Here is a 15,723-nt window from a genome sequence, read left to right on the forward strand (position 1 = left end):
ATACAATAAGTAGTTTATTTTTGTTTTGCGGGTAGATTATATCTGCTTTGTAGGTATAAAGCATTTTCTTCCTATACAATAGGTAGGTAGTTACTAGATTATATCGGTCTTGTTTTCTTCATAAATAGTAGGTAGTTACTAGATAATATTTTAGTTTGAGTATTTAAATATTCAAAATTTAAAAACTGAATAAATGATAAAAAATTAAAGAATTTAAATATTTTTATCTGAAGGGGCAAAATTGATATCAAAATATGTAATTGAATAACTGGACTCGGTCCCAAAAACTATCTAAGTTTTTGGACCTAGATCCAAAAGCCCCTTTTTCTTTTGGATTAAAGTTGAGGGATCGTTACGGTTGGAAAGCGCTGTTTTGCGTCTATTTTCTGCGTAGGACCGGAGAATGACATTCAATATTTGTTCGGGAACGATCCTCTACGGCGAGGCACATTTTTATTAGGTGTAATTTTCTTTTTATTAAAGATTTTCGGGTAAACTCCAGTTGACGCTCTTAAATTTTAGTGCAATTACAATATTATACATAAATTTATGAATTTACGCTGATGTCGATGGAAAAAATGTGCCACATGGAAAATGTTAGAATAATTAACAAAAAATAAACAAAGTTTATTTTCTTTGATAAGTTTATTTATTTCTTAATTTTTCTTTAATTCTTTTCATACAACGTCAAGTTATCAGTTAACGATTAAATAAATAGATTAATTAACAAATGTATAACATTGAAATATATTTGTAAGTTTGTGTATGACATTACATTGTTTTAAAGATGAGGTATGATTGTCACTTAGTACTACGGTCTAGTGATATTCCTCTTCACTTGTAAGTGAGAGGTCTTAAGTTCGATTCTCGCTAAAGGCGAATTTGAACCACATTAAGCGTACTCCATTTCCCTTATTGTAGATAATATCGTTTGTTAAAAAAAAAAAAAAAAAAGAGGTATGATTTGCAATTGCACCCAAATTTAAGGGTGTAAATTGTATTTATCCAAGAATTAAAGACAAACATAATGGTTTAGATGAGTCAGTTTGCTCTCGTAGTTACATGAATTAGTCTAAAATATCGCTTATATAAAAATAAAAAAATTTCTTAAGAGGTGGGTAGATTAATAGTTTTACAGAAAAAGAAAAAGATTACTGCTACTTCACTATTCACATTGTCGAAATTCCTTAATACATACAACAAATTGAAAAAAAAAAAAAGGACTGCTGCTTCATTTGATACAAATTCACAAAGTGACATCATTTCACCTCACAAATTTACAAAATTGAATCAACAACAAACAACGCCCACTATTTTGATCTGGTAACTTGAACACTAAGCAATGTCTCGCCTCAAATTGATTGCACAAATCACGTTTGAACATAAGAATGTCGAGAGATTATGTTGTGAGCATATCAGGAACTGCGGCGGAATGAGCTCCAAGTACTTTACCACCAACATCAGGGAAGTTTTCATGTCCCGGCAGGGGGCCGACCTTCCCATCAACATCTACCTGGATAGGATACTTCAGAAGATGACCCTGCAGTAGTGTAAATTCTGGTGTTGTGAACCTCTTCCAGTTTTCGTCCGCAATCGCATTTACTTTCCTCATACATTCCAAACTCTCAGGCTCTTGGAAGCATGGATCCAAAATACCAAGGTGCTCTGCCCAAAGCGACCTTCGATATCCATATATCTGCATAAACGGAAGATTGGAGGTCTCATCAAAGCATGTCTTTCACTATTTCCTTCCGTTATATACCATCAAAATATTTTGAGACAGAAGATGAAGGAAGGGACATTTCTGATGTTGTCAACAAATTCTAAATTTGTGAGATAATTAGCATAAAATGCACTTTAACTTGTTCTGTGAAGATAATGGAATAAAGGGGCAAGAAGGAACTGCTACTCTAAACCAAAGGGTCCAAGACAAGAACAATTACGACAGCTAGTGCTAATAAAGTCTCGTGGACGCTAAAGGTAGTGGGCCACTATAGGTTGCGAAAAGCAAGAGAGAAGTGCAGCAAGCTACAGACCTGACCAAACGGATGTTTCTTCCTCGCAGCCCAAGTGTGATGGGGTTGATACGCACCCATAGCTATCTCAGTGTCTTTTGTACCAGCCATTGATCTTTGGTTGATATTGGCAGATCCCAGTAGTACATACTCGTCATCTACTACCATACCCTTGGCATGAACATAAATCATGAACCGCTTATATTTAAATGAATCGGAAACCTGAAAGAAAATAAATTATGAAGACCAACATCTGAAGAGTTTCCAGCTGACAATAAATTAAAGCAGATATCTTATCCACTCCAAAATGTAGTATACATGTGACAGATCTTGATAATAACCGTCGAACCCAATAAACAAACCATTTTGGTTTTTTTTTTTTTTTTTTTTTTTGTTATTAGCCATAGGGATCAAGGGCCTACAATTTAACTTAGGTCAACCAAAGAAGTTAGAATTCAATGAGTTCGACTATTAGAGTGGTGCAGATGACAATTGTTTTCAAATAATTACCGAAGATGCATTGTCATTTGCCATATCCTCAGGAGGTATTTCCCGTTTACCCAGGCAATAGAAACTTAGGTAATCTTGAGGATGTGAGTCCTGAAGCTGCGCCGATTTCAGTGCCTGTGCAACGACACTATACATCGCTTGCATTGTCTGGCTCTGCAAATAGCAAATATACACAAGTCAGAAAGAAACTTTCACGTGTCCTTTCGGTTCTTATTTGTTAAGCAGTTTCTCAATTCCCCTTATCCTAGACATCTAAAGATTAGATACCAACATTATGCGCAACATCAAACAAATAATTCTAAGGCTAAGCCAATAATTTCCATGAACAAATTCCTGTTGATTCGGGTCTAGTCAAGCTGCTAGCAAAGAGAATCAATGATGTCGAAGCAAAAAGTCCATCACTATTTATCCTAGTCATTCGAAGATCATAATATCCAATTTCGTAGTCCTATTTAACAACCGTGTGATTTCCGCGTATATTTATATATTAGATAACCACATACCTGCCAGAAGAGAATTTCTTGCATTGCAGCAGTTTTTGGATCACCTTCAGGCCACATAGGTAAAACGACATAGACTGTAAATCTCTCATTAGCTTTAATTTTGCTAACAATCTTTAATGCCAACTCCATTGGGATAAGATTATCAGCTCCTGTACACACCATGAGAGAAAATAGTCAGATAAATTTTAATCATAAGAAAGGAGATATCTACTATCAATTAATAACGATGTTTACTTAAATGTTTGCAAACAGAAGAATTATGAATTTGACATAAGCGAAGTAGTTACAGGTTAGGTGGCAGGTGCAAAAATATAGGGTAATTGAGGCTAAAATTTGTGTAAACCCAACGACGAAGAAACCAAAAGCAGATGCAAACTTTCAATATTTCTAGACTTCTAGTCAATTAAGGATAACATAACAGCAAATTGAGCTGCTTCCCATGTACAAAATGCTTGAACCATAAATTCCAAGTGCAATTATGCACACATGAAATAACAAGCTACTGTACTGTTTTACAAAACTAAAATTTTGCTCCCAAAATATAAACATTAATTCCTAGAAAACAAGCATTAAACATTGTCATCTCACCTGCATTTTCATAATCTGGCCACGCATATGATGAACCAAGAAAATACTGATTTTCGATATATATAAAACGTTGGGCCGATCTGATTGCATGGATGTATGCTGTTTGAATGCTTTTATCTATTACCAGGTTCTTTGAGCAGATAAGATTCTGCAGTTACAATAAAGAGGTATGATCAGATTTAGGCCGCCCATTTAAAAGTATAAAAATGGAAGACAGATAGAAGAAGGGGGAACAAGAGGGGGAATCAAATAAAAACCTGGGCCTCAGCAGCACGGCCAGCTTTGGGAAATCCCTTCAGTGATCCTGAGTCAATGGACCGGAAAATCTACAAGAGAAGGAAGAAATTACCAACTTGATTCTCCTTTTTACTACAGAAACAATATATTGTGTGTGTGTGTGCATACCCACCAAAATAAAATTATTAAAAGAAACAGAAAACAACAGAAAGGAGGGCAAGAAAGTTGCATCTCCACCTGAACATGCCAATCCTCAGGATCTTCTTCACGGTTAACCCACAAGGAAGGGTCGTCTTCTGGAATAGTTGTACTATCCTTTGAAACAGATAGGGGAGGACTTAGTATCCAGGAGATGCGGTCAATTTTTATCAAAGCATCATCATGCCAATGTGAAACCTTCTTACGTAATAGTCCAAACTCCTTCCACTGTGTTGCTTTCCTCCAACGTTGCTCAAAGTTTATAAGAACATCATATGCAGCAGGCCCATCTATTCTACAGTGCAAGTCATGCCATGGTTGTCTTGGAGCCTTGGTTCCAGCCTATTACAAGAATACACCATGAACATGCGGAAAGATACGCATTAAAGAAGTCTCATTATATATCATTCTAATTACAGCATAATATACAAAAGAAAAAGGGATACAGTATGCTAGAGCCTAGATGCAATGCAGATAATAAAACCCATCGCCAATTACTTACAGGAAAAGTAGGTTGATGAAAATCACCCTCAAATACAGTGTTAAGATCACGAAACAGTCTGTGCTCGGGTGTGTCATAACGACCATCACAAAGATCAAGACCTCCTAAAAACGCAGTTATCTTCCGATTATTACCATATGCCTGTGTGTCCACAAGAACACATTTTTGATGGTGGGTGAAGAGGGTTCCAACAACCTGTTCAAACCCATACAGTGCTTGTTAAATTCAAAATGTTGATCAGCTCAGTAGAAAAGAACGTCAAGTAAACCGTAAACTATTCTGAAATAAAACAAAATCTCCGATAAAAGCAATAAGTGGATTGCAATGAAGAAGTTATTCTCAAAACACAGAAGGTTCTGGCCAATTGTACCCAAATGGTCAGTATTCGGGATATATCCATAACTTGGAGATTGCATTAAACAAATGAGCAAAAGCAAAAGGGACAAAAAAAACAGTGTCAATACCAAACTACAAAATGTCATAACTGAAACCTGCCTGTTGTTTTATAATGCTAAGCTTACTGCTCGCGTAGCGAGTTGCCAGAACACAATTTACAGATGAATGCTTGAAAAACTTCTTTGTTTCTTCATCATGCGTCGCCATCATTCCTGCCTGCATCCAATCCAACTTTCACGTTATGACCCAATTTCCAGACTATTGGAGTTTTCAAGTTGTATATTCATTGTAAGGAAAAAGATTACAAGACCTAACCAATATACGTATATCGAAGAGAAGGAACAAGCCCCCTATCCCTCCTTGATTTAAGCCTAAAAGCTAACAACCAAAAGTAAATAACTACTAGATACACATCCCTTGAATTAAGGGGATTGACAACAGGAAACACTATTGGTGACAACAATGTACAAGGGGGCAGAAAACAGCCCACTCTACATGGTACATCAACCCATCCCCCTAAAACTAGGTTAACAACAGGTACACTTCATCTAATACTCCCCCTCAAGTTGGATCAAATGGGTCAATTGATCCAAGCTTGAACAAAAGACGCTGAAAAACAGCAGATGTCAATCCTTTTGTGAAAATATTTGCTAGTTGATCATGACTGCGTGTGTAGTGAGTCTGAATCACCTTCGATTGAACTTGATTGCTAACGTAGTGGCAATCAACCCCGATATGTTTAGTTCTTTCATGGAATACCGGATTCGATGCAATGTGCATTGCAGCCTGGTTATCACAGTGCAGGGACATCGATTGCTAATGAGAAAAACCTAAGTCCAACAGAAGGTGTTTGAGCCAAATTAGTTCACACGCAGTGGATGCCTTAGCATGATATTCAGCCTCGGCGCTGGAGCGTGCAACCACACTTTGTTTCTTGCTTTCCCAGGTAACTAGGTTGCCTCCTACAAAGGTACAAAGACCTGTGGTAGACTTGCGAACGAGAGAATTGCCCGCCCAGTCAGCATCTGGTGAACAATCTTCAAATGATCCATTTGTTGCGCATAATAATTCCTCTACCAACAGAACCCTTGAGATAACGAAGCACACGCTGAACAATCTTCAAATGATCCACGGTTGGAGAGTGCATAAACTAGCTAACAAGATTGACAACATGTGATGTATCAGGGCGTGTGATAGTCAGATAAATGAGTTTGCCAACCATCCCTTGACAGTAACGTATGTTTGGAATGACATCACCGTGAGTTTTCAGCTTCAAGTTGCCATCCAAGGGAGTGCGAGCAGGCTTGCAATCTATCATATTTGCTTCGTGAAAAAGGTCAATAACATACTTGCGTTGGTTGAGAAAGAAGCCATTGCGAGAGTGTGCCATCTCGATTCCCAAAAAATATTTTAGAGTGCCAAGATCTTTGATTGCAAACTTCTTGTTGAGATACTATTTAAGAGCATTAATCTCTGACATATTATCACCTGTCATAGATCGTCAACATATATTAGCACAATGAGTTTACCTACTGAGCTAGAACGAACAAATAGAGAGGAATCAGCAGTGCTTCAAAGAAAACCAACTCTTTCTAGAACATGTCTTAACTTGGCATCCATGCACGTGGACTTTGCTTGAGACCATAAATGGATTTATGAAGTTTGCACACCATTTCTAGGTTATTTGATTGAGGGTGACCTGGGGGAAGCTTCATGTAAACCTCTTTTTCAAGTTCACCATGCAGAAAAACATTTTTAACATCCATTTGAAAGAGAGGCCATGCATTGTTGATTGCAACTGACAACAACACCCTAACAGTGTTCATTTTTGCCACGGGAGCAAATGTCTCCTTATAGTCGACCCCATAGGTTTGTGTAAATCCTCGAGTAACGAAGCGAGCCTTATGTCTTTCAACCGTGCCATTTGAATGGAACTTGGTTTTGTATATCCATTGGCTCCCCACTACCTTTTTCCCTTTTGGCAGTTTCACTATGGTCTATGTGTGATGTTCATGAAGAGCTTCCATGGCAGTTCTCCACTCATTATGAAGATTAGCTTCTTGAAAACTTTGTGGTTCACGAGCTTCATTAATAGCACTTAAGAACGCAGCAAAACATGGTGAGACTTCGCTATAATCAATAACAACAGTCAAAAGGATACCTGGTAGTGTATGTCACATAGTCATGTAACTTGGAGGGAAGTTTCCTCTCACGAGCAGGATTGCGACTAACTGGAGGAGAGTGGACTGCAGGCAACTGAGTAATGTCATTGTTGGAAGGAGTCTCTGAAAGAGGAGACTCCAAAGGAGTGGAGAATTCCTCTTCAGGATGTGTCACGAAGTGAAGGTTGCTAGCATCTAGTTCATGCTCGCTAGACATGCATGTTGCATCTTCTTCATTTGGATATGGAGTTGGAAATAAATCTAGTAAATGCTCCCCCTGTCTAGAATCATCCAATGGTCGTGAGAAGCAAGGAACTTTTTCTTCAAATCTAACATCCCTTGAAACAACTATTTTTCTAGTTGTTGGATTGTAACACTTATAACCTTTTTGGGTGGATGAATAACCTAGAAAGACACATTTGGCAGCCCTTGGGTCTAGCTTGTCACGATTTTGTGCTTGAATGTGAACAAAGCATGTACACCCAAAGACTCTCAAATGTGATAAATTGATCTTTTTGTCTTTCAAGACTTCATAAGGTGATTTAAAGTTCAACACCTTACTAGGTAATCTATTGATGAGATATGTTGCAATGAGAACTCCCTGAGACCAAAATTTCTTAGGCGCATTCATGTGAAACATAAGAGCTCTAGTCTTCTCAAGTAGATCTCTATTCTTCCTCTCGGCTACCCCATTTTGTTGGGGTGTTCCAACACAACTTGTTTGATGTAGTATACCATGCATGCTCAGATATTCTGACATGTTATGAGACATATATTTAGTGCCATTATCTGATAGTAAAACATGAATTTTTGAAGCAAATTGTGTGGCCACAAGTCTATGAAAATCTTGAAAAACATTCATCACTTCATTTTTAAATTTCAGAAGGTACAACCAAGTGATACTTGTGAAATCATCCACAAAAGTTACAAAGTATTTGTATCCATCAAAAGACTCTAGAATTGGTCCCCAAACATCGAAACGCATGATTTCAAAAGGATTACTAGCCCTAGACAAAGAGGAGGTAAATGGTAATCTAGTAAACTTAGAGAAGCGACACACATCACAAGAGATTGTAATTTTGCTCAAGTTGGGAACAAAGTGGATAGGACTTTTTCAGAAGGATGTGCTAGTCGTTGATGCCAAAATTGTTGTTCTTGAGCTAAGCTTGAAGTAACTTGAAAAACCTTGGGAACTTGAGTATGCTTGGAAAGGTAGTAGAGACCATTTAAGAAAAATCCTTCACCAATCGTCTTCTTGGTGACTAAATCTTGAAAAATCACTTTTTTTTCAGAGAAAATGGCAAGACAATTTAATGAGCTTGTGATCTTGCCAACAGTAAAAGTTGAAAAAGAGAATGAAGGGACATAAAGAGCCTCAGACTTGACATCATTTAAGATTACGTGTGTTTTTCCTTTTCCTACAACCATAGCACCCTTGCCATTAGTAACTGACACTTGAGATGGAGTTGAAAGTTTTTCAAAGTTATGCAAGTTTGTAGACTTTTTAGTCATATGATCAGTGGCTCATGAATCTATAATCCAATAATCATGCACATTACCTACTTTGAGAGCAGTTGAGAAAGAGTGTAAGATACCTGAGATATCTTGTTGTATCACACCTTCATTTTCAACCAGAAAACCAGCAAACTGTCCTAGTACGGCAGTTTGATTGTTGTCACACTAATTCGTTGGTCCTTCACTATCTCCATGACCTTGTTTCTTATGAAGGAAGGCAACAAATTCATTGATTAAAGTGGCTGGATTGGAGGTGAACTTCAATGCTCCCTCGGATGAAGTGGTGGCAACATGATTTGCCTTGTAAGAAGTGTTGTGTGAACCCTTAAAAGAACTTTTGTTGTTGTCCGTAGGGAACTTTGGCCTTAGCTCTGGATGAAGAATCCAGCAATGATCTCCTGAATGCCCACCAGCATCACATTGACTACATTTCAAACCAGATCTTCTTCCTTTGTAGCCCTTCTCCTCACCAGGTTTGTGGTTAGAAAAATGAACCCTAGCTTCTGGTATATTTGCCTTAACTACCACGGTCATGATTTTTCTGCGAACTTCTTCCCTTTGAATCGTGACACACACACTTAAGAAAGAAGGCAGGTCTGGATTCATGAGGATGTGGCTTCGAAGGTCTTCGTATTCAGGACTTAGGTTTGCTAGAAGCTGGAAGATCTTGTCCTCCTCAGCTCTCTTAGTTAACACAGCCAACATCGATGGTGTGTGGTCGGTACACATTCAACTCATTCCACATGGTGGTCAACTTTCCAAGGTGTTGCACAAATGAATTTCCTTCTTGTTGCAGGCTAGCAATATCCTTCTTTAACTGAAACACTCGAGCTGCATTATTTTGATTCCCATACATTTCCTTGAGATTTTTCCGAAGAGTCAAGAAGGATTCAACATAACTGAAAATTTTTGCAATCTTACGATCCATAGAGTTGAGTAGCCACGACATGACCAACTGGTCTTTGCACAACCAAGCATCGTAATCTGGTGAGGGCTTCTTAGGCATTGGAATAGCATCATTGACATAGCCAAGCTTTGATCGTCCTCCCAAGGCAAGAGTGACTGCTCTCTCCCAGGGAAGATAGTTAAACTCATTTAGTAAGACAGAACTAAGACGTTGATTTGGGTTGACATCAACGTCTGAGCGAGGTGATGATGGAGCAGCATGAGAGCTATCTCCTTCGCCATGTACTGAACTTTCTTCAGCCATGTTTGAAGAACAAATAAAAAAAATAAAAAATAAATAAATAAATAAAAAGCTCAAAAAATCTCTCAAGAGAGTACATAGAGACAGGCCGGTTAGGGTCACTACTCTGATACCATTTTGGAGTTTTCAAGTCGTATATTCATTGTCAGGAAAAAGATTACAAGACCTAACCAATATATGTATATCGAAGAGAAGGAACAAGCCCCCTATCCCTCCTTGATTTAAGCCTAAAAGCTAACAACCAAAAGTAAACAACTACTAGATACGCATCCCTTGAATTAAGGGGATTGACAACAAGAAACACTATTGGTGACAATAATGTACAAGAGGGCAGAAAACAACCCACTCTACATGGTACATCAACCCATCCCCCTAAAACTAGGTTAACAACAAGTACACTTCATCTAATACAGACCGTCGTATTTAAACTAACTCAAGCATTACACAAACTACACAATGCAGGTTTTTAGTCTAGAAATGATGGCATACTTCAAAGCCTATGCAAGTTTCAAAAGTGTTTTTTTTTTTTAATAAAAAATATTATCTACACCAAGGCTACATACCCGACATACCATATCAAGAAAAAGTAAATCAAAACGACAATGCAGGTTTAGAAATGTCACCGTTTTGAAGCAGAACTTGTCGTGCGAGGTCTTATCGTCCCACACCAACAGCAACACCCTCACGCCCTCCTCCGACTTGTACTTCAGCAAATCGCCGAGCGTCAAATTTCCCCCGCGCGGCAGCGGCCGGCTCGGCTCCCGAATCAGCCGCACCTTGTGAAACACCGACCAACCCACAATGTAAATCAAGTGGTGCGCCTCCGAAATCGCATAGCAAATGTCCTCCCACGTATTCTCCTGCTTATACACCTTCCCGCCGTCCAACTGAATCTCCGGCAGCAGCCCCTCCGGGCAGTGCGCGTCTTGGTACAATCGCACGGAGCTTCCCTTCCGGAGCGGGAAATACGTGTGCGGCACGCCCTTGTGTTCCGGATCCCCCGCTATGCCTTGTTTGTACAATGGGTTTTTCTCGAACGGCGTGAACTGCAATTCGACCCGGATCGCCGAGTCGGGTTTCGGGGGCTTCCCGGAAGGTCCGATAATCGGGAACCACCCGGAGATGGGCTCTCCGGTGGCGATTTTCTCGGCTGGGATCTTGGCGGTTCCGATTATCTCGGCGCCGAAGACGTCGTTATCTTTGACCTGAAACTCGAGGTTAGTCACGGGGTGAGCCAGCGGGATAAAGAAATGCTCCTTCCACTGCGGATTCTGGGAGTTCTTAATGACACGTGTCCGGGCGACGGTGGTCTGGGGGACCACAACGGTGACGTAGGGGTCGCTGGTTATGATCTTGCGGTGGGGTCCGTGGGGCTTGCGGTCTCGGCCGTCGTCTTCGGCGGAGCGGTGGCAGGATATGTTGATGGTGTCGCAGGCGGTGAAGCAGCGGCGGAAGCGCTCGGAGACTATGTCCATGTTGGGGAGGTGGCAGGCTTCGACGATTGTGAGGTCGAGGTCGCCGTGCAGGTAGGTCACCCGCTCCGACGTCTTTTCGGCCATTTCCGGAGGTCAGTGTACAAAACGTAATTTGGTATACCAGATTTGCTGGGTTTGCGGTGGTGTGAATAGTGACAAAAGCTGGGTTTATGGGGTTTGGCGTTGCCTATAGGCAGAGAAGGTGGGAGTTGCAGAGGACCTCGTGGCACCTCGGAGGGATTTGGGGGCTTTTTAAAATCCCGTGAAAACAAAGTGTGAGTGGGGCCAGGAAGTTACTGTCCGTTACCAAAAAAAATAAAAAATAAAAAAATAATAATTGGGTTTATATTTCGGGAAAGTTCGAGCAATTTGCACACGACATGAATCTTGAGAGGGAGAGGTGTCAATTTTTTTCCGTAGTTTCGACATTCCTCTTGTCTCGGTCTATTTACACATGATGAACCAAAAAAGTACAAATATTTACTTAAAATCCGTACTAGTTCTTATGATTCCATTTCTTTCTCCTATTTTTAATTTTTGATTCTTTTTTTTTTTTTTTTTCATTTGTGTTAAGTAAACATGCTCTAAAATGTGCAAGCGAAATTATTTCCTATTTAGTTATGAGGATGGTGCAAGTAAATGTATTGGAGAATTTAAGCATAAGAGATCCCGATAAAAATTGAGAATTGCGTCAACTAATCTCATAACTTATCAAATTTATGATTATGAGATTATCTAATTATGAATTTGAAAGTGAGATCGTATTTTTATTTTTTATGTGTTAGTAAACACGAATGAAGTTAATAATTTGAATAATCAAATCAAAAGTCTATCAGAGACCAATAACAAAAACCTTCAAGAAAAAACTCTAATCCTTAAATGAAAAAAACCTAGCAACCGATCCTTTGACTATGATCTTGGGATCGGCGTCAATTCATCTTTCTTTCTTTTTTTTCTTTTTTTTCTCTATTTATAGAAATGACCACTCTCTTGTTCTTTCAAAAAGAGTTATTGTGGTTTTAATTGCTTTCTCGTTTGACTCTGTTCTTGATGAAATTTCTTTTTACGGGAAGAAGAATAGGGGATTCCAAAAATGAGTTGGGGTGTTTGGTGTGCAATAATTGGGTAGTACGCATGGAGTGTGAGTGAGACCCATGAAAATAATTGAGCATGTTCACTTCATATTTTGGGTGAGTTGTGGATCCAACTACTTATACCATCAATCAATACCTACCCATTTTAAAATTAAGCACGAAATCTTTGAAAATCTCCGATGATAAATGATATCAATTCTCAAATGGGATTCTCCAATGTTTATGATGCTTTGGGAACTACATGTTTTCATAATGTTATTAAATGCATAGAATCTATATAGTTTTTATGTGTTACACACAAAGTAAGATGTTTGCAAATTAGGAGGGGAGAGATTTCTAAGCATTTCATGATTCCTTTTAAATGAAAATGGTAGAGAAAAAAATATAAAGAAACAATTACACTCAAAATTTTATACTAAGAATGACTGTTAAGTTTGCAACGTATCATCATTTAGTGTTTTTGTCAATTGGCGAGTACATTATTATATTAGTCACCTCTAAATTTATTTTCTTATCACGTGACGAAGATAATAAAACACAGTATGCACGCTCGATTGCATGGTAGATTCTCTCCATAGGAGAGCCATATTTGTGGGTGTCATCTCCTAGCAGCTTCGAAGCTAGGTGGTCAGAAATTCAGAATGCAGTCCACAAACTATAGGAATAGTGTCACATACACTATTTTAATAACTTGTCCCTCCAAAAGCAGAAGCAGAAAGTGGATTAGGTGCTTATTACTTTTGTGCTTAATCCAACTTCCCCAATCCAAACGTGAAAGCACCATTCAAAAGCAGAAAAAAACTGCTTATTTTGCTTTACAGCTTTAACCTACCGGCCCACAAATCACAATCAGTCTGGTTGGGAAGTTGTCCCCAGCCTCACACTCGTTATCACAAGCTTTCCACATTTATCTATACGCCAAGTGCCAAGTCAAACTATCCATAGACTTTCATGGACCATGATATTGGTATGCTATCACCGTGTTGTCATGCGTTAGTTATACAACACAGTACTGTAGCGTTTTGTGCCAATTTTACATGTGATATAAATAAAAGAAAACTTCACGATAACTGTATACTCGTGTCGTAGAAGTTACTTTCCTAAATATCAATGGTTCCATCATGTTTTCCAAATTTTAGTTTCCAAATGGAGAAAACCCCACATGATTGTGAAGGACGGCTTGCGGATAGATAGTGCCAAAGGGACTGCAACATAGGGTTTGGATGATTTTGGTATCTTTGTAAGAATGAAGTTTAATTATTGTGGGCTTGAAATATTTCAGAATGGGTCGATTTTGGGCCTAAATGAACCACCAAACTAGTCCTACTAAAGAGCCCAAAATACAAATCTCCAGCGAAAAAGAATGTTCATGTAATGAAAAGCCAGCTAACAAATGTTGGACATGAAAATGCCAAAGTGCTTTTGGTATGAAAGCACTTGAAAGTGTTTTTTTAGCCTTTTCAATTGCTTCTTTAAAAATCACTTTCAAAAGCATATGAATTCTTAAATGGAAAGTTTAAGTTACTTTTAATTATAAAACCGCTTTCTATAAAAACGCTTATAAACATAAGTGTATCTCTAATTAGCACTTCCAAAACGTTCTCAAATTCAACTCATCCAAGTATCAAGCAGTTCTATTTGACCAAATAAAACATGTAATTAAACTTAGAGGAAGTGGCAGTTGTTTGGTTCTCAAGCAAAAAGAAGCATTCTAGTTAAAAATATCAATAGTCATGAAATCATGGTAGAACAATTAATATTTACATAAACCTGAATTAAATCCACAGATATTTAATTTCTATTTCGAAACCTAAGTTTCAAAATATAAACAATGATTGATTCGTGCATATGTGTTTTACGATTGAAGAGGCAAAGGGTGAGAAGAAAAGGTCCTCCATTTCCTTAAAGCAACAGCTTCCTTCTTCACATCCCTATGATCTTCATCTTCTTCTCCCCTTACCTCATGTGTCACGTCATTCTTCTGATCATCACGAACCTCCAGTCACAAATCAATCCGCCAACGTGCTACGACCACTGGCAAACCTCTTCATCTGACCCAAAGAAGGCACCCTTTCTGGAGCTCCATCACGGTTCCTATTTTCATTACCTTCTTCCGGGAGGGCTACTTCTTTCGGAACCTTGCTCGAAACCCTAGCCGGCTTGTTCTTCACCTCTTTAGGAATACATGAAACTGGAGCAGAACCAGTACTATTTGATTTGCTTTTGCTCTTCTTCTTGCCATGGACTTGCCCCATGCAGGAGACCTTTGGGGAGGTGGGTTCTTTGGAAGCAAAGGTAATTCCACTCCTGGTTTTCCTTCTGGATTCAGGAGGAAATATCCGTATCATCGGACCGGCTGCTTTTCTAGGGCTCGGAGGTGGGCTGTGGAACGTGATCACGGCCGGCTGTGCAGCTTTTGATAGAAACGTTAAAATCTTGCTTCCCATTCGTTTTAATGGTTTCTCCATCGACTTAATTGTTGTGATTTTTGTCTACTTATATATTCATATACAGTATATATATATGTGTGTGTGTATATTTGTATATCTACATTTATATACGCAGAAATGCCTTTAGGGGCTTTGGGGGAGCCGGAATGGGAATTAGAATGTTGACCTCTTCACAATATCAGCTTGTGCGATGGAAAGGCAAAGGGTTTTTGCCGGCCAAAATAAAAAATTTGGATTGACAATGCATCCTCCACGTGGCAAACAGCAGTGCAATCTCCAAAGTCGAATGTGATTTTTAATTTTGTTATTTTTCAGTATTTCAGATAGGAGGTTTACATCCACAAGTCAAAATCTTTTGTTTATGACTTAGGATCAAGAGCAAATATTTTGAAACATATTTTATAACTTTTTTATTTTAAAGGGTCAGTTAGTAGTTTCGTCAGAGATTATGAGCAATTTTTGCTGGTTCACTCCTTCATTCGTGAATGTGTACTTGAATTTAATTCCAACAAAAGAGAGAATCAAAACCAAAACATATGATCAATATCCATCGTTTTTACATGCGAACGTGGAGTCATCAATCTAATACCCAGTAATGAGCAATTACTATTCTATTACCATTCTAGCTAAATGGGCCTAGGAGAACCTAGGAATCACAATAATTTTACTGTTCATTCTATATTAATTATGTCAGTTAACTAGAGTAATATGTATGTCATCTTCCATCCAAATTCAATCTCTCCTCATACCCATTTGAAAATATTTCTTGTAGAAAAGCAAGACATAAATTAAACCAATAGCATTTTGTGAGCTTTGTGCGTAACCTCTTGAGTAAAAACTTTCTTTTCATCAATTCGCTCATCTAATTAGG

The 15,723-nt window shown here is 38.5% G+C and overlaps 2 protein-coding genes across 2 annotated transcripts; both read right to left on the reverse strand.

Moving 5' to 3' along the window:
- Positions 1–942: 942 nt before the first annotated feature.
- On the reverse strand, positions 943–12,124 carry LOC103953430 (phospholipase D delta-like). Its single transcript, XM_009365162.3, has 10 exons — positions 10,457–12,124; positions 5,049–5,165; positions 4,554–4,748; positions 4,091–4,393; positions 3,874–3,942; positions 3,617–3,764; positions 3,029–3,177; positions 2,526–2,678; positions 2,037–2,237; positions 943–1,696 (listed from the first exon to the last, which is right to left on the reverse strand). Exons 1-10 carry the CDS (start codon positions 11,390–11,392, stop codon positions 1,400–1,402), a joined length of 2,568 nt encoding a protein of 855 aa, XP_009363437.2. The 5' UTR covers positions 11,393–12,124; the 3' UTR covers positions 943–1,399.
- A 2,287-nt stretch (positions 12,125–14,411) lies between these two features.
- On the reverse strand, positions 14,412–14,870 carry LOC103929619 (uncharacterized protein At1g76070-like). The gene has a single exon (XM_009338840.1). The coding sequence runs from the start codon at positions 14,868–14,870 to the stop codon at positions 14,412–14,414; it is 459 nt and encodes a 152-aa protein (XP_009337115.1).
- Between the last annotated feature and the right edge of the window lie 853 nt (positions 14,871–15,723).

This window comes from the organism of the source record quoted next, unplaced genomic scaffold, assembly GCF_019419815.1.
Source record: "Pyrus x bretschneideri cultivar Hongxiangsu unplaced genomic scaffold, Pyrus_bretschneideri_v1 Contig1, whole genome shotgun sequence".
Lineage (NCBI taxonomy): Eukaryota > Viridiplantae > Streptophyta > Magnoliopsida > Rosales > Rosaceae > Pyrus > Pyrus x bretschneideri.

Excerpts from the sequence above, each read along its gene's own strand:
- LOC103953430 (XM_009365162.3), bottom strand. The coding sequence starts at position 11,392 with ATGGCCGAAAAGACGTCGGAGCGGGTGACCTACCTGCACGGCGACCTC. Across the intron at positions 2,679-3,028 it reads AAGAAATTCTCTTCTGGCAG|AGCCAGACAATGCAAGCGAT; the intron begins GTATGTGGTTAT and ends TGCTATTTGCAG. Across the intron at positions 2,238-2,525 it reads CAAATGACAATGCATCTTCG|GTTTCCGATTCATTTAAATA; the intron begins GTAATTATTTGA and ends ATTTTCTTTCAG.
- LOC103929619 (XM_009338840.1), bottom strand. The coding sequence starts at position 14,870 with ATGGAGAAACCATTAAAACGAATGGGAAGCAAGATTTTAACGTTTCTA.